Source organism: Cololabis saira, chromosome 17, assembly GCF_033807715.1.
Source record: "Cololabis saira isolate AMF1-May2022 chromosome 17, fColSai1.1, whole genome shotgun sequence".
Classification (NCBI taxonomy): Eukaryota; Metazoa; Chordata; class Actinopteri; order Beloniformes; family Belonidae; genus Cololabis; species Cololabis saira.
In genome coordinates, this window is record NC_084603.1 from 35,102,954 (window position 1) to 35,125,716 (window position 22,763).

General features: G+C 45.7%; 2 protein-coding genes across 2 annotated transcripts; both read right to left on the reverse strand.

Moving 5' to 3' along the window:
- Window positions 1-4,062: 4,062 nt before the first annotated feature.
- Window positions 4,063-9,208, reverse strand: LOC133463570 (G-protein coupled receptor 4-like). The gene is made up of 3 exons (XM_061745165.1): window positions 9,029-9,208; window positions 4,737-4,924; window positions 4,063-4,654 (listed from the first exon to the last, which is right to left on the reverse strand). The coding sequence occupies exons 1-3, from the start codon at window positions 9,206-9,208 to the stop codon at window positions 4,063-4,065; spliced, it is 960 nt and encodes a 319-aa protein (XP_061601149.1).
- Window positions 9,209-20,125: 10,917 nt separating this feature from the next.
- Window positions 20,126-21,722, reverse strand: LOC133463571 (G-protein coupled receptor 4-like). Its single transcript, XM_061745166.1, has 4 exons — window positions 21,660-21,722; window positions 20,804-20,915; window positions 20,727-20,763; window positions 20,126-20,648 (listed from the first exon to the last, which is right to left on the reverse strand). Exons 1-4 carry the CDS (start codon window positions 21,720-21,722, stop codon window positions 20,126-20,128), a joined length of 735 nt encoding a protein of 244 aa, XP_061601150.1.
- Window positions 21,723-22,763: the final 1,041 nt, after the last annotated feature.

Below are 22,763 nucleotides of genomic sequence, written 5' to 3' on the forward strand. Positions count from 1 at the left end.
CCAAAATATTTCCCTTATGAAATATTTTGTAAATATTTCACAATTTACCTCAACTCAGCTTTTTTTATACACAATTTAATTATGTGTTTTTGCTTGACATGTATTTCCCTTTAGGGATTAATAAAGTATATTTGAATACATCACTTTTGAATCACCACTTTGACGTCGTGTCATGTCAGAGGAGAAATAAACTGTGCAAGGAGAGTAAAGCTAAGTGTGTAATAAAATAGTGAAGACGGGCTATTTCAAACTTTTGATTGAAGGATGATCAGACTGAAAATAAGTGCAAGGTAGTCAGCTATATCGAGCCTTACTCTACTTCATATATAGAATTTTCCGGGATGAGGATAAATGGCCAGACATTAGCTACTACGAAAGGGTTAACTACCTCATTTACTCTCCAATCCCTCTGAGCATGAAGGAGTAAAAGGGTCTGGCTGGGTCAGAGAAGTCCAAGTTGAGAGATCAAAGATGTCTATGTCATATGAGATAGGGTATGTATGTATATGAGGTAAGTATTCATATGTTATTAATTGTTTAATGGAAGTTTGCGTCTGTATTTAAAAAGGATCCCTGTTAATTGATGCCAAACTAGTCTTGCATAAGAGCACAATTGAAGTAAAGTAAAACACATTAAAACATCGCATAATAGTAATGCATCAGAAAATAAACTAATTACATGTCTATTACTATGTCTGTATATGTATGAATGTTTAAAATATAGTATATATGTGTGAACCTCTCCATTAAGCTACATTTCATGTTATGATTCATTTATTGTATGTTTCTTCTATCAGTTTCTTCATTTCTAAGTTGCAGAGATCAAGGACGTCTACGGCCCACTAAGCCTGCTATATACATGATGGTACCATTGTTTTTATGTAAAAGTTGTACATAAATCACATTTTATGGGCAGCAGGTATGTGTGTACATAAAATGGGCTTAATGGTGCCACCTGCCTCATTTCTAGAAAGGTCCCACAACATGCTTAAAAGTAAATGTTTATTCAAACATATTTTATCCCTGAAGGCATGTGTTTGTTGTCTGTAACGAGTCATTGTAGAGATTTATTGCCGTGGGCAGGAAGTATAGCACATCTGAAGAAGCCTCTTACAGTTTTTCTCAATTGGTTTGGTACATTTCTCACATCAGAATTGAAATTCTCAAAAGTTCTTGTTCAGTTTTCACATCATCATGCCATTTGTGCAGATGAAAAAGGCAGTTTCTCATTGCATTGAACAAATTGCAAATGCTTTTGTCCATCCATGCAAATGATTGTGTACAATTCTCAGTTTTTTCGTACATTATCAATTGCTTTTGTCATGCTAATCAAAATGCTTTGTTATAGGAATCTATCAAATAGTCTCTTTCCCCAAAACATTTAGGCTATAGTTCATCATATAAGTCTTCACATGCAAAATGATTTACCAAGCCATCATAACATGTCAAGCATATATACATTTCCATAAGACATTTGTCTGTAAATATGATCTAAATTGGTAAATTCCTCCCAGGTGAATCTAGACTTTCTCTAATGAAAAGAGTTGATCAACCAATGATCGACAGTTTTCTGAATGAGCTCAAGGGAGCATCTCATGAACAATCTACTGGGGAGTATATAGGTAACCAGAGCACAATAGAAAGTTACAATGTCTGACGATGGAAGGACAACAGCCAAGAAGAAGGAGAGGAAGAGGGGTGAGGCTGCGTGGTGGAGGAGTAGGAAGAGGAAGAGGCAGAAGAGGCGGACACATGCGTGTTCCTGATGAAATTAGAGCAACACTTGTAGACCATGTTTTGAATCATGGGCTGACTATGGCTGAAGCGGGGAGAAGGGTGCAGCCAAATAATGGCAGAACAACTGTGTCCTCAATTATTCAAACTTTCCGCAGAGAGAACAGGTGTGTAATCTAACAGTATGTGCTGAATTACATGGAGTTTACTGTATTTACATGTCAATACAGTAATGCCCCATACAAAATTACAGTAGCCTATTCCCAAGGATTTTGAGCAAGAGACTGGCTTTTGCAGGTGATCCACAGTGTTTTGCTATTTGTTCAAACTGTTTTGAGAAATGCACTTGATCTTCTGCAAATTGCAAGAATGATTGGAAAAATGTACCAAAGTGATTGAGAAAAACTGTAAGACACTTGACGAATCATTGTGGTGAAGAGAATGCTCAGGGTTGTCCATAATCTTTATTTTGTGAAGTATCCTGCTATAAGCTCCCGGACAGTCCCAGCATTCTTTAGTTTGCTCAGTTTCTTCAAGTCACTGCTGCTGATGCTGCTCCCCCAACAGATGACAGATGAGATTGTGTCACACCTATGGTGTAAATTCTGATACCAGCACAAGTTCTAATAAAAATGAAAGCCAAAAGTATTGGGGGTGCAATTAAGAAGTCTCACTACTGGCGTGCAGAAGCAGAGCTCAGTCACTAAAAACAATAAGCAGGAAATAGCTTGAAACATGTAATTTCCAGGCCTCATATTTCAACAAACTCCTCCCAGATATTTGATTAGATTGACTCAATTAGATTGACTCAAAAAATGTTTTGTACAATCTAAACACATGCTTGTTGCTAAATTGTGAAGCTTACAACTTCTTAAACAGAGGGCGTAACCATGGAGACACATCAAACAAGCTACAATATTGATGCATATGATTCTAATCTACGCCTGAACCCATACATGAAAAGTTGGTCCAAGCTGACCATAAAATTCTTAGGTTTGATGATGTTTCCAATCTGAACACGTGGCTCTGACAGTCTTGGATGAACTTCCAAAGCGGCACCGTCTGATGAAAGGAACATGATTTTGGTCACATTATGTCCTGTATTTACTTATCAAACCATCCTGAGAGACCAACTTCATAAAAGGTTTTGATGCCAGGTGTTCAATGGCCCTTGTGTTATTTACTGTGCAAGAATAACATTGCTGTAGTTTTGTCACATGCAAGGGAAAAGTTTGAATTTCAAAATAATTTCTTTGTCTCAAGGACGGGAGGCTGGATTATCACCTCTCTTTCATCGAGGCAAACATTTCATACACTGCAACATTCAGAGGTTCATCATTCTATATTTTAGAAAATATGAAATTCTCTAACCGTTTTACATATTTCTGCAGTATTTTTTTCAGATTAATGTCAAATGCAACACAACTGTTCTCAGATTTCTCATTATTTCGTTTCATTTTTATTCAGATCAGTAAGATGGTACACATACACAATTGACACAATACACATATGGAAACTTGTTATATCACCAAACTTAGTTTTAGATTTTTCAGCGCTTGGATTTGCTGTTTAAATTCAGCTTGGAGTAGCACTGTAGAAAATACTGGGTCCAAAGTCCAGGATTAATATATTTGCAGTCCAGCTCTGAACACATCTGCAATTTAATATTAAATAAAATTTGGAGCACCACCTGTTGGCAACAGGAAACACGGTGTCAATTATGTTTTGCGTTTTCGGATCTGATCTGAATCTGCATTTGATGCGGCGATGCTGGCAGCACAGAAACGTTTTATGTTTCACCATGAAAATTCAGCTCATTCTAGTACACATTGAAGTTCTTAATACAGCTTCATACAGCTTTCAGCTTCAATTTTATTCGTCACTGATATCATATTTAAACCTGACAATTAAAATGAAAGAATTAACAGGCTCATCAAGCACTTCAGAATATAAGAGGTAGCCTATACATATTTTAATGTTGCCTTATATGTGCTGCATACAAAAGGTTCTTTTTTGAGGGTTTACAGGACAATTTTGTTGTGTTTCTTTTTTTGAATAGTGTAATATTTTGAGAACTTCATGACGTGATTCTTTTGTGAAATAATGTTGACCAAATAACCATCTAGTTTTAGCTTGCCAGGTAATGTTTGCAAGGATCTGGTCATAACTGGCTTATTTAAACAATGCAAATTCAACGCAAACGGATTCAAAAAACTATCCAAAAATATGAATTTGTTTTTTATAGTACAGCATAAATAAGGATTCCTGGTTCTATGTTGCCAAAATAACATTATGTTTAGAACTAAAGTTTTTAGTTCTTTCTTCATGTTAAGTAGCTTTAACTATGTTTGAAGATGTATTGTCTTGCTTGGGGAAATCACTGGTGTTAGTGACTGCCACTTCGTCGGCTGGAGTGACTCTGGACTCCAGTGATGTGCCATCATCATGGTCCATTTTGCAACAACACAGAGAGGCCAAAAGCTTGTCACAGATCCCTTTCCGCATGAAAACATACAGAAACAGATCTGCCAAAGGACTGAAGAAAAGTGGAAGCACGGTCAATATTTCAAAATTTTGATATCGTTTGTCCTTTTCTGACAAGGAAAGAATAACTCGCGGAAGAAACAGCAGAGTGTAAATCAGCAAAACCAGGACCAGAACTGCTACAATGCGCCGTTTTTCATCAGGGGGGACACTGCGGGCTGAAGACAGAGCTTTGAGGGTCCCACCCAGGAAGAATATGAGCAGGGGGAATGGGAGGAGCAGGAAACATGCAATGATGGTTTCTGTGTAATCATTGGCAAAGAAAACGATTGGGAGGTATAAAAGAGGAAGGAGCCAGACGACCACAGAGACGATCACAGATGTCTTGATGTTTCGTTTGAATTTGTACCACAGTGGCCAGGCAGTGATTAAATACCTGAAGAGAGACAATATAAAATATCATAGTCACCCAAAACGTTGAAATGGATGTAGCTCCACACATACAAGTAAATAGTTACCTTTCCAGAGAGATTACCACCATGAAGAAAATGCTGACTGTCACTCCAAACTCATGAATTAAAATAATTGACCGACAGATGGTGTGTTTGTTGATATCATACGACATTGAGATCATGCCACTGAGCTGAATAAGGTCAGAAATGAGAAGGTTGATGACGTATATTGGAGCAACGTGATCCTTTCGTACCTGCAAGAGAACAGCAACATGTAAACATACTCTGAACTTTGTCTTTTCTCAAACATGACATGTTGTTCTGCACCAAACTGTAAAATCATCCATTCATTTTTCACTTCAGTCAGTGTTCAGCAATGTTAGACCAAACATTTTTTTTATATCAAGGGTGTGTCACTTCATGGAAATACCATCAATACAACTTTAGGTTTAAAACAGTGAAGGCAACAGGCCTAACAAATCCTTTTCTCTCAGCTTTTCCTGTTAAGGAACCGAAAAATTAGATGCAGATTACTAAATATACGATCATTAAGCTCTAAGTCTCTGTTAGTAAATGATATAATTACAGAGAGCAGGAGTGATATTTTCTGCTTAACAGAAACATGGTTACAGGAGGAAGAGTATGTTAGTTTGAATGAATCAACTCCGCCCGGCTACTTTAATCATCACATTCCTAGAAGCACGGGCCGAGGCGGAGGAGTCGCAGCAATTTATAACTCCAGTCTCCAAACAAAAATTGAACCTAAGTGCAATTATAATACATTTGAAAGCCTTATGCTTGGTCTGAAATTTCCGAGCTGGAAATCAGAAAAGCCAGTTGTGTTAGTGGTAGTGTACCGGCCCCCTGCTGGTGCGTATCTAGAGTTTTTGTCTGAATTTTCAGATTTCCTTTCTGGATTATTGATCAGCGCAGATAAATTCATCATAATGGGTGATTTTAATATTCATATGGATGTTGAAAGCGATAATCTTAAATTAGCCTTCGATTCTCTTCTAGAATCAATGGGTATCTCACAAAAAGTGAATAAACCGACGCACTGTTTTAATCATACTCTCGATCTCGTTCTCACCTACGGTGTTGAAACTGATGGTCTGTTGGTGTCACCTGTAAACTCCCTTTTATCCGACCATTACTTAATAACGTTTGAATTTAATTTTGTTGATGTTGAAGTGCAAAATAGGAGGTATTATTTAAGCAGATGTTTGTCTGATGAAGTTATTGTTAAATTTAGGGAGGCCGTTGCTTATCTTACGACAGTGCGAAATAGTGATGTAGTCGAGGCCAGTGACCTGGGTTCTACCTCTGCAGATGTTGATTTCCTTGCTAGTAACACTGCTGATTTGTTGCATTCAGCTTTAGATGAAGTTGCTCCTTTGAAAAGGAGGGTTTCTAGCCACAGGAGCTTAACTCCCTGGTATAATTCAGATATCCGCATGTTGAAACAAAACGTGCGTAAAATGGAAAGGAAGTGGTACTCTTGTAGGTCTGTAGACTCTTATCGTGAATGGAAAGATATTCTAATAGTATATAAAAAAGCCATTCGCAAAGCCAGAACAGCTTATTATTCAACGTTGATAGGGGATAATAAAAGTAACCCACGTTTTCTGTTCAGCACTGTAGCCAGGCTGACAAAGAGTCACAACTCTGTTGAGCCGTGCATTCCTGCAGCTATCAGTAGTGAAGACTTTATGAGCTTCTTTAACAGTAAAATCACGAGAATTAGAGAAGAAATCAACCAGCCGGTTTTAGGTGTTTCTTCAGCTTTAGCGACTTCCCTAGGCTCTGACTTGTCTCTAGACTATTTTGATCCTATAGACCTCCCTGAGCTGACTTCACTCGTTAATAGAGCTAAGTCAACCACATGTATGTTAGACCCCATCCCGACTCGACTATTCAAACATATTTTTTCTCTTATTGGTACGACAATACTGGACCAAATTAACCTATCCTTAAGTTTAGGATATGTACCACAGGTTTTCAAAGTCGCAGTAATTAAACCTTTACTTAAAAAACCTTCTCTTGACCCAGACACCTTAGCTAATTATAGACCAATTTCCAACCTTCCATTTGTATCTAAAATTCTGGAAAAGGCAGTTTCAAGCCAGTTATGTGACTATTTGTATAGAAATGATCTGTTTGAAGTCTTTCAGTCAGGGTTCAGAATGCATCATAGCACAGAGACAGCACTGGTTCGAGTCATGAATGACCTCCTTATGGCCTCAGATAAGGGATTAGTTTCCATACTGGTTCTACTGGACCTCAGTGCTGCTTTTGACACTATAGATCATGGTATTTTACTGCACAGGTTAGAGCATGTTGTTGGGATTAAAGGGACAGCTCTATGTTGGTTTAAATCATATCTATCTGACAGGTTCCAGTTTGTTCATGTACATGAGGTTTCTTCAGAACAGTCAAGGGTCTGTTATGGTGTTGCCGGATGAAACAGAACCGTTAGTTAAACTTCAGGCATGTCTTAGGGACATCAAGGACTGGATGTCCAGAAATGTCTTGCTTCTAAATTCAGATAAAACAGAGGTTATCATTCTTGGTCCAGAGCATCTTAGGAAGGGATTAGATGGTGTTGCGATGGCTTCCAGTGCAACTGTGAGAAACCTTGGTGTTATTTTCGATCAGGATTTGTCGTTTAAACCATATGTCAATCAGGTTTGTAAAATAGCCTTTTTCCATCTCCGTAATATTGCAAAGATTAGGAAAATCCTCTCGCAGAGTGATGCAGAAAAACTAGTTCATGCGTTTGTATCTTCTAGACTAGATTACTGTAATGTGTTGTTAGCAGGATGTCCAAGTAATTTGCTGAATAGGCTCCAGCTGATCCAGAATGCAGCAGCACGAGTGCTGACAGGGATCAGCAGGAGAGACCACGTCTCTCCAGTGTTAGCGTCGCTCCATTGGTTACCCGTTAAATTCAGAATCCAATTTAAAATTTTATTACTTGCGTATAAAGCCCAAAACGGCTTAGCTCCGCATTATTTGCAAGACCTGATAGTGCCTTATGTTCCTGTCAGAGCTCTCCGTTCTCAGAGTGCAGGTTTACTCGTAGTTCCTAGAGTATCTAAATGTAGATTTGGAGGGCGGGCGTTCTGCTATCAGGCACCATTACTATGGAACCAACTTCCAATCTGGGTTAAGGGGGCTGACACCACCTCCACCTTTAAAACTAAACTTAAACATTTCTGTTTAGTAAAGCCTATAGTTAGTGTTTAGTAAACCTCTAGCTGGTGTTGGTAAATCTCTAGGTAGTGTAAACTTTAGTGTGTCAGAGTCGCTCCTGTGGTTTCTTGTGCTGGCCCCCCCTTCTCCTCCCTTTTTCTCTCTTTTGTCCATGTTGCAGCATCCTTTGCCGGACACCGGAACCTGCAGGTGGTCGTGGGTGGCTTGTAGCTTGCATTACGGAGCACAAGTCTTTCCCCGACCCTGCACCCCAACCTGGGACTTGCTGATTGGGCCGGAGCTTCGGGAGCTGCGTGCTGGCCTGCTGTCCCCACCCCTGGTCATCCCGTTGCTGGCCCCCCCTTCTCCTCCCTTTTCTCTCTCTGCAGGTGGTCGTGGGTGGCTTGTAGCTTGCATTACGGAGCACAAGTCTTTTCCTGACCCTGCACCCCAACCTGGGACTTGCTGATTGGGCCGGAGCTTCGGGAGCTGCGTGCTGGCCTGCGGTCCCCACCCCCGGTCATCCCGTTGCTGCTTCCACCTGCCTGCTGTGCTGTTGCCGTCCCTGACCCACCAGTCTGGCCCTCGGCAGGAGGGTCCCCCCTGATGAGCCTGGTCCTGCTCAAGGTTTCTTCCCTCCTAAAGGGGAGTTTTTCCTTGCCACTGTTTGGCTTAAGGTTTTTCTCCCACTAGGGGAGTTTTTACCTGCCATTGTTTATGTAATAACTGCTCGGGGGTCATGTTCTGGGTATGGGTCTCTGTAAAGCGTCTAGAGACAACTCTGTTGTATTAGACGCTATATAAATAAAATTGAATTGAATTGAATTGAATTGAATTAAGGGTCGCCCCCAGTAGATAATCTGCTTTATTCTTACTCTCTCATCTACATCTTCCTATTTCTCACCAACCAACTGCATATCCTGTTTCACCACATACAGAAGTATTCTCTGGTGTTTTCCTTTTTCTGTGCCTAGCAGTATCTCTTTACCAATGTGTTCATTAGGCCTTCTCTTTATGCGTCCAAATCACCTTAATGTAAGCTCTTCTACCTTATGTCCAAGAGCTGCCTTGTTTTTCAATATTCATCATTCTCATCACTTCCAAAGAAAATCCTCATCTCAGCCACATGTAAAACACATACAAATAAATAATCATAATGTGCATACCAGTGAACAAATAGCGACGATGGCCACAAGTGTCAAAGGAAGGCCGATGCCAGCGATGGTCATAGTCACCACGTAGAATATGTACACAGGTTTTCCCCAGTGGCACCCGTAACTGTGGTTTGTAGAAATATCACTCCATTTGTTGTCCTGGAAGGAAGGATCAGTGAAGTTCTCTTCCATTCTTCAGTGTTAAATTCTTTCTGAAGGGTAATATAAAGATAGCAGCAATATCAGAAGAGCTTTTTCAGCCGTTGATTTTTGTCATGATCTGTTTTTCAAAAAGGTCTCAAAGATTTTAAAGATTGTGAACTTGTTTTAAATGTCAGGTGCATTTCCAGGGCCACTAAAAAAGACTGTAATTAAATCTCTTTGCTAAAATCACAATAATGACAAGACACAAATGAACAACTGCATGCAAATGTCAAATCTTTTTTTAACAGCTAAATTACTTTTTACCCGCAAACCAACTTTTATGTCTTCCTGTCCTATTTTATTAATAATTATCTTATGTTTCTATTTTGTTTTTGTCTGTTGTACGTTCAGTTAGTCTGTAACTTTGTGTTTTGCTGCTGTCTACCTAAAACAGGTCTCTCTTGTAAATGAGACCCTGGGTCTCAATGAGATTTTACCTGTATAAATAAAGGTTGATAAAATAAAATAAAAAACATCTGAGCAGAAAAGAATCACATGTGGAGTTCCCCAAGGTTCCATCCTGGGATCTCTTCTGTTTAACATCCACATGCTCCCACTGGCACAGATTATAAAAAACAACAACTAAACTATATACCATAGCTATGCAGATGACACGCAGACATATATTACAAAGTCACCAGGAGACCGAGGCCCTGTACAGGCTCTTGGTAAATGCATTGAGGAGATTAATGACTGGTTGTGCCACAATTTTCTCCAGTTAAACAAAAACAAAACTGAGGTAAGTGTCTTTGGAGCCAAAGAGAAACAATTACAGGTCACCACAGAGCTTCAGTCTAAAGACCAAAATACCGACAACCAGGCCGGAAATCTGGGTGTAGTAATTGATAAAAGGATGAAAGATCTGATGTCTCAGCAGGACAAAAAGAAACTGGAAAAATTAGTCCATGGATTCATCCATGGATTAATCTTTAGTAGGCTTGATTATTGTAACAGCATATTTACAGGTCGACCTCACTACACAGATAACAAATGACTCCAGGTTTAAAACTACTACTGTTAAAAATACGTAAGTGAAGATGTATGTGAAGATTTTGTCACAAAATCTTGGACAAAATCTTAACATGTTTAATATATTTACTGTACAAAATCCATACTAGTTAAACTAAACCTCCAAATAGGTCTGACACACTTATACAAAAGCAAGTAGGAAACAAGTAGGTGTTAAAAAAGTAGGTGAAATTATTTGGAGGTCTGGGTCTTAGGTTAGACACACACACACACACACACACACACACACACACACACACACACACACACACACACACACACACACACACACACACACATATTTATAAATTAATCTATATATATATGGAACTATATTTACCTTTGGAAGTGACAAGGTCGTTCCTCCAGTGCCGTCTTCGTTCCTCCAGTGCTGTCACGATGCATCAGTTTTAATGTGTTTTTCTTCAGCCAAATGTTATACAATTAAATATGTGGCAATAACTTGCAACAATTTTCCTTCTGCTTCTCACAGATGTCATACCCAGTTACGATTATGTAATGTTCATGTATAAGAAATTTGCGATTACAGATCTTGTGTAAAAAAAGAAAACTACAAAGGGAAAACAAGCCCCACCCAAAAATGTACCTTAATTTACCTCAACTCAGTTCTATTTCGTCCCTACTGACCACCAGGCGGTGCTGTAAGCACTGGATATCTCCCCTCGCGCATGCGCATGTCGAGTACAATACCAACAATGTCACGTCACCCGTGACCCCTGCATGACCCCCGGAAGAGGTATAACTTCCGGCGTCAAGCATGGGATCGACTCCTCAATCTTCTCGCGTCGCGCTGAAGTACAGGACGGAAATAGAAGGCTGGTTGAAAGCTTCTTCCTCTCCTCCCTAAACCGCCGGCCCCGGTGCAGCTTCATGCCGTCAGGTAGGAGTAACGATCTCTTTCGTCCTCCAAGAAGCTGTGGCCGCGCGGTATTTATTGGTGTTCGGTTACGGCGGCGTCTCCCCGCCCCGCCCCCCGGCCCAGCTGACAGAAGGTAAGCTGTTGGCTGCGCCCGACACCTGAATATTCTGTGCAGTTGTTTTTTCTGCTTTAAAAAAAAAATATATATATATATATATATATAAAAAAGGAAAAGAACAGCCGCCTTTTTGGCCTGTTTTTGCGGCCGTGGTGACGGCGGCGTTTCCGCTCCCTCTCCCAACGGCTCGTTCATGGTGACAGCAGCATTCGCTCCCTCTTCCACTTATTGATGTGACATTATTATTTTTCCTTGCTGTTATTTTTTTTTTCTTTTGAAAAAAAAGGAAAGAAACAAGAGAGGATTGTGCTCTTCTTTTTGAGTAAAGACGCCTTTTTTTGCCTTTTCTCATAGCCGTGGTGACGGCAGCGTGGCCGCTCCCCTCTCCCGCCGGCATATTGGTGGTGACGGCAGCGTGCTCGCTGTGGTGACGGCAGCGTTTCCGCTCCCCTCTCCCACTGACACACCCGTGTTGACGGTAGCGTGTCCGCTCCCCTCTCCCGCCGGCATATTGGTGGTGACGGCAGCGTGCTCGCTGTGGTGACGGCAGCGTTTCCGCTCCCCTCTCCCACTGACACATCCGTGCTGACGGTAGCGTGGCCGCTCCCCTCTCCCGCCGGCATATTGGTGGTGACGGCAGCGTGCTCGCTGTGGTGACGGCAGCGTTTCCGCTCCCCTCTCCCACTGACACACCCGTGTTGACGGTAGCGTGGCCGCTCCCCTCTCCCGCCGGCATATTGGTGGTGACGGCAGCGTGCTCGCTGTGGTGACGGCAGCGTTTCCGCTCCCCTCTCCCACTGACACATCCGTGCTGACGGTAGCGTGGCCGCTCCCCTCTCCCGCCGGCATATTGGTGGTGACGGCAGCGTGCTCGCCGTGGTGACGGCAGCGTTTCCGCTCCCCTCTCCCACTGACACACCCGTGTTGACGGTAGCGTGGCCGCTCACCTCTACCGCCGGCGTATTGGTGGTGACGGCAGCGTGCTCGCTGTGGTGACGGCAGCGTTTCCGCTCCCCTCTCCCACTGACACATCCGTGCTGACGGTAGCGTGGCCGCTCCCCTCTCCCGCCGGCGTATTGGTGGTGACGGCAGCGTGCTCGCTGTGGTGACGGCAGCGTTTCCGCTCCCCTCTCCCACCGACACCTACGTGGTGACGGCAGAGTGCCCGCTCCCTCTCCCACCGGTTGCTGTGATGGGGCGTTCATGCCCAGGGTGCATGGCCGCCCTGGATCCTGCGGATGACCAGGACCTCTGCGTGTCCTGCCTGGGCCCTGAGCAGCCGGAGCCGTCGGCCAGCCTCCCCTCATCCCAGCCGGGGTCTTCTCTGAAGCGATCGGCGAAGAGAGTGATGGGTGCCCCCAAACGACGGCGGATAACGAGCCAGCTCTCCTCTAAGGTAGATCGCTTGGCCGCCGACATGGAGCAGATGAAGGCGCTCCTCCTCAATCTGCAGCCTGGTACTGGCCAGGGGGAACCTGCCATGCCAGAGTTTGCTCTGGGGTCGCCACCGCCGCTGCCAGAGGACGCCATCTCCATTGCAGCCTCGGCGAGCCACGTGTCTTCAGGGCACCCGGCCTCACAGCGCTCGGGGTTTTCCTCGCACTCATCTGCCCAGAGCTCTCGGGAGGGGGCGGCTTGTTCCTCCGTGGAGAGCGTTATTCGCACTGCCCTGGCTCACTTGCAGCTGGATACACCGCGTGCGGAGGTGGCCTCTAGCGCCTTCCACAGGCGCAATCCTTCTCCAGTGGAATTCACCATTCTGCCTTTGACGGATTTTTTGAGGGAGCTGCACTCATGCTGGAGAGATGTCACAGCCCTCTCCAGGCTAACAGCTGATGACCGCGCTCTGACGGCGATGGAGGACGCGGCATTGGCTGGTCTCCACCACATGTCCCCCATCGAGCCCTCCATTGCAGCGCTGATAGTGGCTCCTGATGAGGCTCTGAAGCCAGATCCCAAGTGCCCCTCTACCCAGTGTAGGGTTACTGATGGGCATATTTGTAAGGCTTATGACACAGCGGCGCGCATCGGCCGGCTGGGGAACACCCTCTCATCTGCTCATCTTCTCATCTGCTACTGGCTCTCTCCACCTCCCTGCAGGATGCACAGGTGGACGGTTCCACACGGGACTTGTGTGATGTGTACCTACAGGCTTTTCCCTCCCAGACGAGGGAGCTGGGGCGGCTGATGTCCACCCTGGTGCACACGCGCCGTCATGTCTGGCTGGTGCAGTCACCCCTGACAGAGGCTGCTCGCAGGGTTCTTCGTCAGGCACCGGCAGAACCGGGGGAGCTGTTTGGGGCAACTGCCCTGGAAGCTCTGGACCGCACCGCCCTGGCCGATGAGACCAGGCAGTGACTGGTGCACCTTCACAGGAGGGCGCCCGCTTCCAGTTCACCGAGGGGCCCTTTGTCCGCCCCTGGACGTCGCCCCCAGTCACCTGCCCGCGGGAGCCAGCGCAGCTCCCAACGGCCCGTTGGACAGCCTGCCGGGGGCTTTCGCCCCCCTGTGCGCGGACCGCCCCAGCAGAGTCGGGGTGTTGACCTCGACCATCGCCCCCCCGGCACGTCCAGAGGCTGGGGGAGACGGCGCTAGGGCCACGGGGCCGGTCGTCGGCTGCTATTCCCGGAAGCAGCTCAGTCACTGGGCTGCCTGTTCGTCAGACCCCTGGGTAATTTCCACCTTAACCCACGGGTACGTACTGCAGTTCCGACACCGACCCCCTACCTCCGGCCGGGTCAAGATGACCGTCATCAGAGACCCGGCGAACATTCTGGCTCTGACTCAGGAGTTATCCGTCCTGCTGGCCAAGGGCGCCATTGTGCCGGTAGACCCCCTGCTGCAGCGTCCTGTTCCTGCAGCTTTTGGGCAAATTAACAGCCGCCTCGGCTGTTGTGCCTTTGGGCCTGCTGACGCTACGCCCCCTGCAGATGTGGCTGAACAGCCTTCGCCTGGATGCCGAAAGGCACAGGCACAGGCTGATCAGGGTGTCGCGGGTGTGTGTCCATGGCCTGGCACCCTGGAAAGACAGGGCATTCCTGCTGGGGGGTGTGCCCTTGGGCTCTATCCCCTCCTTCTGGGAGGCTGTCACCACAGATGCCTCTCTCTCGGGGTGGGGTGCTGTTGGCGCGGCAGGCCTGCCCAAGGGCAGTGGTCTGCGCGGGACCGCACACGCCACATCAATGTGCTGGAGATCCGTGCTGTACACCTCGCACTCGAGCACTTTTGCCTCACCTATGGGGGAGGCACGTACTGGTGCGGCCGGACAGTATGTCCACTGTCTCCCAGATCAACCACCAGGGGGGCACCAGGTCTGCACAGCTGCGGGTGTCCTGGGGCCTTCTGACATGGGCCGCTCCTCGCCTCCTCAGCCTGCGGGCAATGTACCTGCCAGGGGACAGGAATCAGGTGGCGGACTTCCTGTCCCGACACAAGCCTCCCCTGGGAGAGTGGCGGCTTCATCCGGAGGTAGTGGGGATGATTTGGGTCCTCTTCGGCAGAGCAGTGGTGGACCTCTTCGCCTCGGGCGTCTCGGCTCACTGCCCCTCTGGTTCTCCTGGACAGAGGAGACCAGTCCTCTGAGTCAGGATGCCCTAGGGCACGAGTGGCCCGACGGGCTCCTATACGCGTTCCCCCCACTCCCTTTGATCCTGCCCACATTGCAGAGGGTCCTCCAGAGAGGTCACAGGCTCCTCTTGGTGGCCCCCTTCTGGCCGGGGAAACCGTGGTTCCCACTACTCCGGAGGCTCTGCTGCGGCACGCCATGGCGCCTCCCCGGCCATTTCGTCACGGCATGCCCTGGTCGATAATGCCACCGTGGGGTGCCACCGGCTGGTTTTCTCTCTTTCTTAGGGGGGCTCTGAGGCTGCGCCCCCCGAGGACCCCAAGGGCCCCGGTGTGGGACCTGTCCATGGTGCTAGGTGCCCTCTCTTCTCCACCTTTTTGAGCCCTTGGCCCAGGTGGACCTGAAGTGGCTTTCTATGAAGACGGCTTTTCTCCTCGCTATGACGTCGGCAAAGCGAGTCAGTGAGTTACATGCCCTGTCAGTCAGCGGGTACTGCCTGAGGTGGAACCCGGATGGCTCAGGGGTTACGTTGTGGCCGAACGTGGCGTTCCTGCCCAAGGTCCTGCCACGCGATCATGCTAATCGGCCTATCCAGCTTGCCCCGAGCCTGCGGGGGGTGGGCCGAGCCCTTTGTGCCCCGTACGGGCCCTTGCTGCTTATGTTGCTGCCGCCGCGCCTGTGCGACAGTCGGAGCAGCTTTTTATCTGTCATGGTGGCCCTAACAGGGGGCGTGCTATTTCTAGGCAACGTCTGTCCCACTGGGTGGTGGACACCATCGAGCATGCCTACAGGGCCAGTGGCCGCCCCTTACCAGTGGGGGTGAGGTGCCACTCGACCAGAAGCGTCTCAGCTTCTTTGGCTGCCCTGAAGGGGGTGCCTCTGGAGGACATCTGCACAGCGGCTTCGTGGACGTCGCCGGACACGTTCTCCAGATTTTACCGGATCAATGTCGCCACTCCCCAACCATTGGGCGTGGTTCTACTCCCGGGTCCTTCTGCCCCTGGTCAGTGAGGTAAGTGACCGGGATTCTACGTGACATTGTTGGTATTCTTCATCCAGTGCTTACAGCACCGCCTGGCGGTCAGTAGGGACGAAATAGAACGAAAGTTACGCCTGTAACTACGATGACCGCCAGGCCTGCCGGTCACTCCGAATCCTCGTGCTCTCGTGAGAAGATTCTAGGAGTCGATCCCATGTTTGAAGCCGGAAGTTATACCCCTTCCGGGGGTCATGCAGGGGTCAGGGGTGACGTGACATTGTTGGTATTGTACTCGACATGCGCATGCGCGAGGGGAGATATCCAGTGCTTACAGCACCGCCTGGCGGTCATCCGGGACACAGCGGGATAGAACCGTAGTTACAGGCGTAACTTTCGCTTTGTTTATACATTTATTTATATATTTATTTTTGTTTTAATGTATTTCCCTTCAGGTATTAAAAAAAATTTTTGAATTTGAATTTGAGAATTTGAATACAAAACTTTTGAATCACCAGTTAAACCAGAAGTCAAGACTTCTCATCTTAGCCTGCTGTCTCCTACATGCGAACCAAATAATCAGAAGTTTGTAACTTAGCTGCAGCAGATCTGTTTATATGGCCATCCCTGTAGTGCACTAGCTAACCATTGTTTCTATGTCTCTCCTCTCTGTTCTTCATACTCTCTTTCCTCCCTTTTCCTGCTCTGCCCGACTGGCCTTCGGCAGGAGAGTTTTCCTTGCCACTGTTTGACTTAAGGTTTTTGTCCCACTAAAGGAGTTTTTACTTTCCACTGTTTATGTAATACTGCACGGGGGTCATGTTCTGGGTCTCTGGGAAGTGCTTAGAGACAACTTCTGTTGAAATAGACGCTATATAAATAAGCCGAATTGAATATATATATATATATATATATATATATATATATATATATATATATATATATATATATATATATATATATATATATATATATATATATAATGTATACACTAGGGGTGGGACGATACAGGTAATATCAAGATACACGATATCGACGATATTCGATATATTGTAAGAAATTTTATCAACGATATATCACTATATATGTGACTGAAAAAGAAAAAATACCCATAAAAAGGAAAACCTCTGTAGTTATGCATTTATTCAATGGCAAAACTTCATACGTTGTTCAAAGAAAGTACACTTGTATAGAGCCTCACTGCCTCCAAGGCTTGTAAATGTAAACACTGTACAGCTGGACAAATTGAAGTGCATGAACAATAGTGCGGTGACAACCGCGTAAATCCATGATGTGTGTTGTAATAAAATATCGATATTTGCCGTCAGTTTATCGATTATTTATTGCGACAGAGATCGCAACAATATATCACAATATCATTTTTTTTCCTCACCACTAGTATACACACATATACAGTACATACACACATACACATGCAGTTCTCAATAAAGACCGATGTGTAGAGATCTATTTGAGAGTAAATAATCGTCCTACTATGCATGAATGTAAAATACATACACAAATGTATGTATTTACCTCAGTTTACTCCTCTCAATGTGAAGGTGCAGTGGCTCGACTCGGAGCTCCTCCCGAGTGACTGAACTTCTCACCCTATCTCTAAGGGAGCGTCCAGCCACCCTGTGGAGGAAACTCATATCGGCTTCAGTCCCCGGTCTTGGCTAGATTACTGTAATGTGTTATTAGCAGACTGTCCAAGTAATTCGCTGAATAGGCTCAAGCTGATCCAAAATGCAGCGGTGCTTACAGGAATCAACAAGAGAGACCACTTTTCTCCAGTGTTAGCTTGGCTCTATTGGCTACCCGTAAAATTCAGAAATTCAGTGGATGTCAGCTGTGTGCTTGCTGACATCCTGGCCTCTTTTTAAAAAGGGGGACCGGAGAAAGTGTTCTAACTATAGGGGGAACACACTTCTCAGCCTCACCGAGAAAGTCTATGCCAGGGTACTGGAGAGGAGAATATGGCCAATAGTCGAACCTCGGATTCAGGAGGAACAATGCGGTTTTCGTCCCGGTTGTGGAACACTGGACCAGCTCTATACCCTCCGCAGGGTGTTTGAGGGTTCATTGGAATTTGCCCAACCAGTCTACATGTGTTTTGTGGATCTGGAGAAGGCATTTGACCGTGTCCCTCGTGCCATTCTGTGGGGGGTCCATGAGTATGGAGTCCGGGGCCCTCTGTTAAGGGCTGTGTCTGATATGATCGGAGCAGGAGTTTGGTTCGCCTTGACAGCAGTAAGTCAGACTTGTTCCCAGTGCATGTTGGACTTTGGCAGAGCTGTCCTTTGTCCCCGGTTCTGTTAATAGTTTTTATGGATAGGATTTCTAGGCATAGCCAGGGGCCGGAGGAGATCCGGTTTGGGAACCACGGGATGTCGTCTCTGCTTTTTGCAAATTACGTTGTCCTGTTGGCTTCATCGGACTGGGACCTTCAGCATGTGCTGGGGCGGTTTGAAGCCGAGTGCAATGCGGCAGCGATGGGAATCAGCACCTCCAAAACCAAGGCCATGGTTCTCCACTGGGAAAGGGTGGCGTGCCTTCTCCAGGTGGGTGGAGAGGTCCTGCCTCAGGTGGAGGAGTTCAAGTATCTCGGGATCTTGTTCACGAGTGAGGGAACGATGGAGCGGGAGATTGACAGACGGATCGGTGCAGCGTCCGCAGTTATGCGGTCGGTGTACCGGACCGTCGTGGTGAAGAAAGAGCTGAGTCGAAAGGCGAAGCTCTCGATTTACCGGTCAATCTACACACCTACCCTCACCTATGGTCATGAACTTTGGGTAATGACTGAAAGGATAAGATCGCGGACACAAGCGGCCGAGATGAGTTTCCTCCGCAGGGTGGCTGGACGCTCACTTAGAGATAGTGTGAGAAGCTCAGTCACTCGGGAGGAGCTCGGAGTAGAGCCGCTGCTCCTTCACCTCCTCGGTTTTAATGACGTGATTAATCATGTTTGGAATGCTCTTGTGAATAAGTTTTTTTGTAGTACAGCATAAATAAGGATTCTGTCAAGGATGGGGTTGGAGTAGGACCCAGAAGCAGGAAACCAGAAGGCAGGAGTTCCAAAAATGATGTTTCATTTAAACTAAAAGGCCAACACATAGCTCAGGGGGCCGTCCTCCGGGCCGGGCAGACCGGCGAGACAGTTCAGGGGGACTCTATCGGGACTGAGCAGACGGGTCAGAGGAACACTCTTGGGACTGAGCAGACGGGTCAGAGGAACACTCTTGGGACTGAGCAGACGGACGTTCTCGGGACCTTGGCTTGGGCCATGGCGTGGGCAGGGACCTTGGCTTGGGCCATAGCACTGGAAGGGACCTTGGCTTGAGCTTGGGCCAAGGCACGAGCAGAGTCCCGGGCAGGCGTCTAGGTACCGCCTGAGGTGTAGGCAGAGTCCTGGGCAGGGGTCTAGGTACCGGCTGGGGCGCAGGCGGAGTCCTAGGGGCTGGCTTCGGTGGACACAGGGTCCTTGGCAGGGGCCTGGGTGTTGGCTGAAGTGCGTCCAGGACCACCTCGGGAACAGCTACGGTTGCGTCCGTGACCACCTCGGGAACGGCGACGGGTGCGCCCGGGACAACCTCAGGAAAACGAAGGGACTGCCGCCGCCGTCGTCGTTTCCCCTTGGGCTGGGTACACCCTCGAGCCATGCATGTTCCCCAGAAGGCAGACTCCTCTTCCTCCGCCGACATTGTGCCCATCTCTGCCAGAATTTAGCCTGACAGCCTTTGGGCCCACCTAGAGCCAGGCGTGTTCCCAGGAAGAGTGAATCCGGCTCCTGCCAACAGGACCTTGTTTTTTTTGCTTCCTGGAAGACATATTGCCAAAAGGCAAAACTTTCTCCTGCTGGGTCCATGCTGGCTGGTCCGTTCTGTCATGGGTGAGATTGGAGTAGGACCCAGATGCAGGAGACCAGAAGGCAGAAAACCAGAAAAACATGATATGGCACATGGACGACTAATCAAATCAACCTTTATTGGTTTAGCGCTTTTCATACAAGTTAAAATGCCACGCAAAGCGCTTTACACAAAACAGTACAGACCAGCAGGGAGCAAGAGAAAGACAAGTCCAGATGAACACAAGGGTTAACGAGACACAGGTGCAGACAATCAGGGCAGATGGGAAACAGGAGGGTCAAACACAAAGACATGGGCTTCAAAATAAAACAGGAAGTAACAAACCATAACAGATTCCCGGTTCTATGTTGCCAATATGATATTATGTTTAAAACTACAGTTTTTAGTTCTTTCTTCATGTTAAATAGCTTTAACTATGTTTGAAGATGTATTGTCTTGCTTGGGGAAATCACTGGTGTAAGGGACTGCCACTTCGTCGGCTAGTGTGCTTCAGTCTGAGTCCGAAGTGACTCCGGTCTCCAGTGATGTGCCATCATCATGGTCCATTTTGCAACAACACAGAGAGGCCAAAAGCTTGTCACAGATCCCTTTCCGCATGAAAACGTACAGAAACAGATCGGCCAGAGGACTGAAGAAAAGTGGGAGCAAAGTCACAATTTCAATATTTTCATATTGTTTGATCTTTTTTGACAGAGAAACAATAACTCGTGGCAGAAACAGTAGATTATAAATCAGCAAAACCAGGACCAGAGCTCCTACAATGCGCCGTTTTTCATCGGGGGGGACACTGCGGGCTGAAGACAGAGCTTTGAGAGTTCCACCCAGGAAGAATATGAGCAGGGGGAATGGAAGGAGCAGGAAACACGCAATGATGATGTTTATGTGATAACGTGCAAGGAAAAAGATTGGGAGGTATAGAATAGGAAAGAGCCAAACTATCACGCAGACGATCACAGATGTCTTGATGTTTCGTTTGAATTTGTACCACAGCGGCCAGGCGATCACTAAGTACCTGTAGACACAGTAAAACATCACCGTTACTCAGTTAGACACAGATGTAGCTACACATATGTAGTAGATAAATGGGTACCTTTCCAGAGAGATGACCACCATGAAACAGATGCTGACTGAAACAACCAAAATGATGAACATAATTAACTGCCAGACAGACTGTCCTTCCACTGAACTTTTGCCCCAAAATGATCATGCTGCTGAGCTGAACGATGTCAGAAATGAGAAGGTTGATGACGTATATTGGAGCAACGTGATCCTTTCGTACCTACAAGAGAACAGCAACATGTAAACATACTCTAAACTTTGTCTTTTCTCAAACATGACATGTTGTTCTGCACCAAACTGTAAAATCATCCATTAATTTTTCACTTCAGTCAGTGTTCAGCAATGTTAGACATCACGCACACCTTTATGAGTTCACTGTTTAGTTGAGATTATTGATGTGCTGATTAGAAATGTTCATGGATGAGACTAGCTCATCATCAGAACCATCGAAACCAATAGTCAAGGTAAAATGTGAGTCAAAAAGAAAACACAGGCATGGACCAAACATTTTTTTATATCAAGGGTGTGTCACTTCATGAAAATACCATAAATACAACTTTAGGTTTAAAACAGTGAAGGCAACAGGCCTAACAAATCCTTTCCTCTCAGCTTTTCCTGTTAAGGCTCGCCGCCAGTAGATAATCTGCTTTATTCTTACTCTCTCATCTACATCTTCCTATTTCTCACCAACCAACTGCATATCCTGTTTCACCACATACAGAAGTATTCTCTGGTGTTTTCCTTTTTCTGTGCCTAGCAGTATCTCTTTACCAATGTGTTCACTAGGCCTTCTCTTTATGCGTCCAAATCACCTTAATGTAAGCTCTTCTACCTCTAGCTCTTCTACCTTATGTCCAAGAGCTGCCTTGCCTTTCAATATTTTTCATTCTCATCACTTCCAAAGAAAATCCTCATCTCAGACACATGTAAAAAACATACAAATAAATAATCATAATTTGCATACCAGTGAACAAATAGCGACGATGGCCACAAGCGTCAAAGGAAGGCCGATGCCTGCGATGGTCATAGTCACCACGTAGAATATGTACACAGGTTTTCCCCAGTGGCACCCGTAACTGTGGTTTGTCGAAATATTGCTCCATTTGTTGTCCTGGGTGAAGGGATCAGTGAAGTTTTCTTCCATTCTTCAGTGTTAAATTCTTTCTGAAGGGTAATATAAAGATAGCAGCAATATCAGAAAAGCTTTTTCAGCCATTGATTTTTGTCATTATCTGTTTTTTCAAAAAGGTCTCAAAGATTTTAAAGATTGTGAACTTGTTTTAAATGTCAGGTGCATTTCCAGGGCCACTAAAAAACACTAATTAAATCTCTTTGCTAATTCACAATAATGACAAGACACAAATGAACAACTGCATGAAAATGTCAAATCTTTTTTTAACAGCTAAATTACTTTTTACCTGCAAACAACTGCTTTTATGTCTTCCTGTCAGATTTAAGACAGACAGCACCACAGCACTGAGATCGTTCTGATCAAAGTGTTTAATGACATAAGCCAGAATACAGACATCTACAAATGGCAATCTTAGTTTTGCTGGATTTCAGTGCTGCATTTGATACAGTTGACCACAATATATTACTCAAACAACTGCAGAATTGGGTGGGTCTTTCCAGAACTGTTCTGAACTGGTTCAAAACGTACTTAGAGAACAGGAAGTACTTTGTGTCAAAAGATAACTTTACAATAGATACATTTATTTTGCTAGAAAAATTCAAATTACTTGTAGGAAGACTGGTGAGACAGTCAGTGGGGGTCTGCACATGCAACCCAGTCTCATATAAAAACGTACCCTGGCTACGTTGGTCCAAATTGCAAAAACGTAGAGGGGTTACAATATTAGCCCTTGAAATGTATAACTGTTACATTTTTCTAGCGCTTGAAATGTATAACTGTTACATTTTTCTGCCTATTCGTTTTGTGTCCAAGTCACATGACTTTTAAGATTCTGGCCGTGATACCAACAAACACGGTGGACATTTTTCATTTTTGAGTGAAAAAAATCTATATTTTGAGTTAGTTTCTGCATAGAAATGCGTTTTGATTACATTT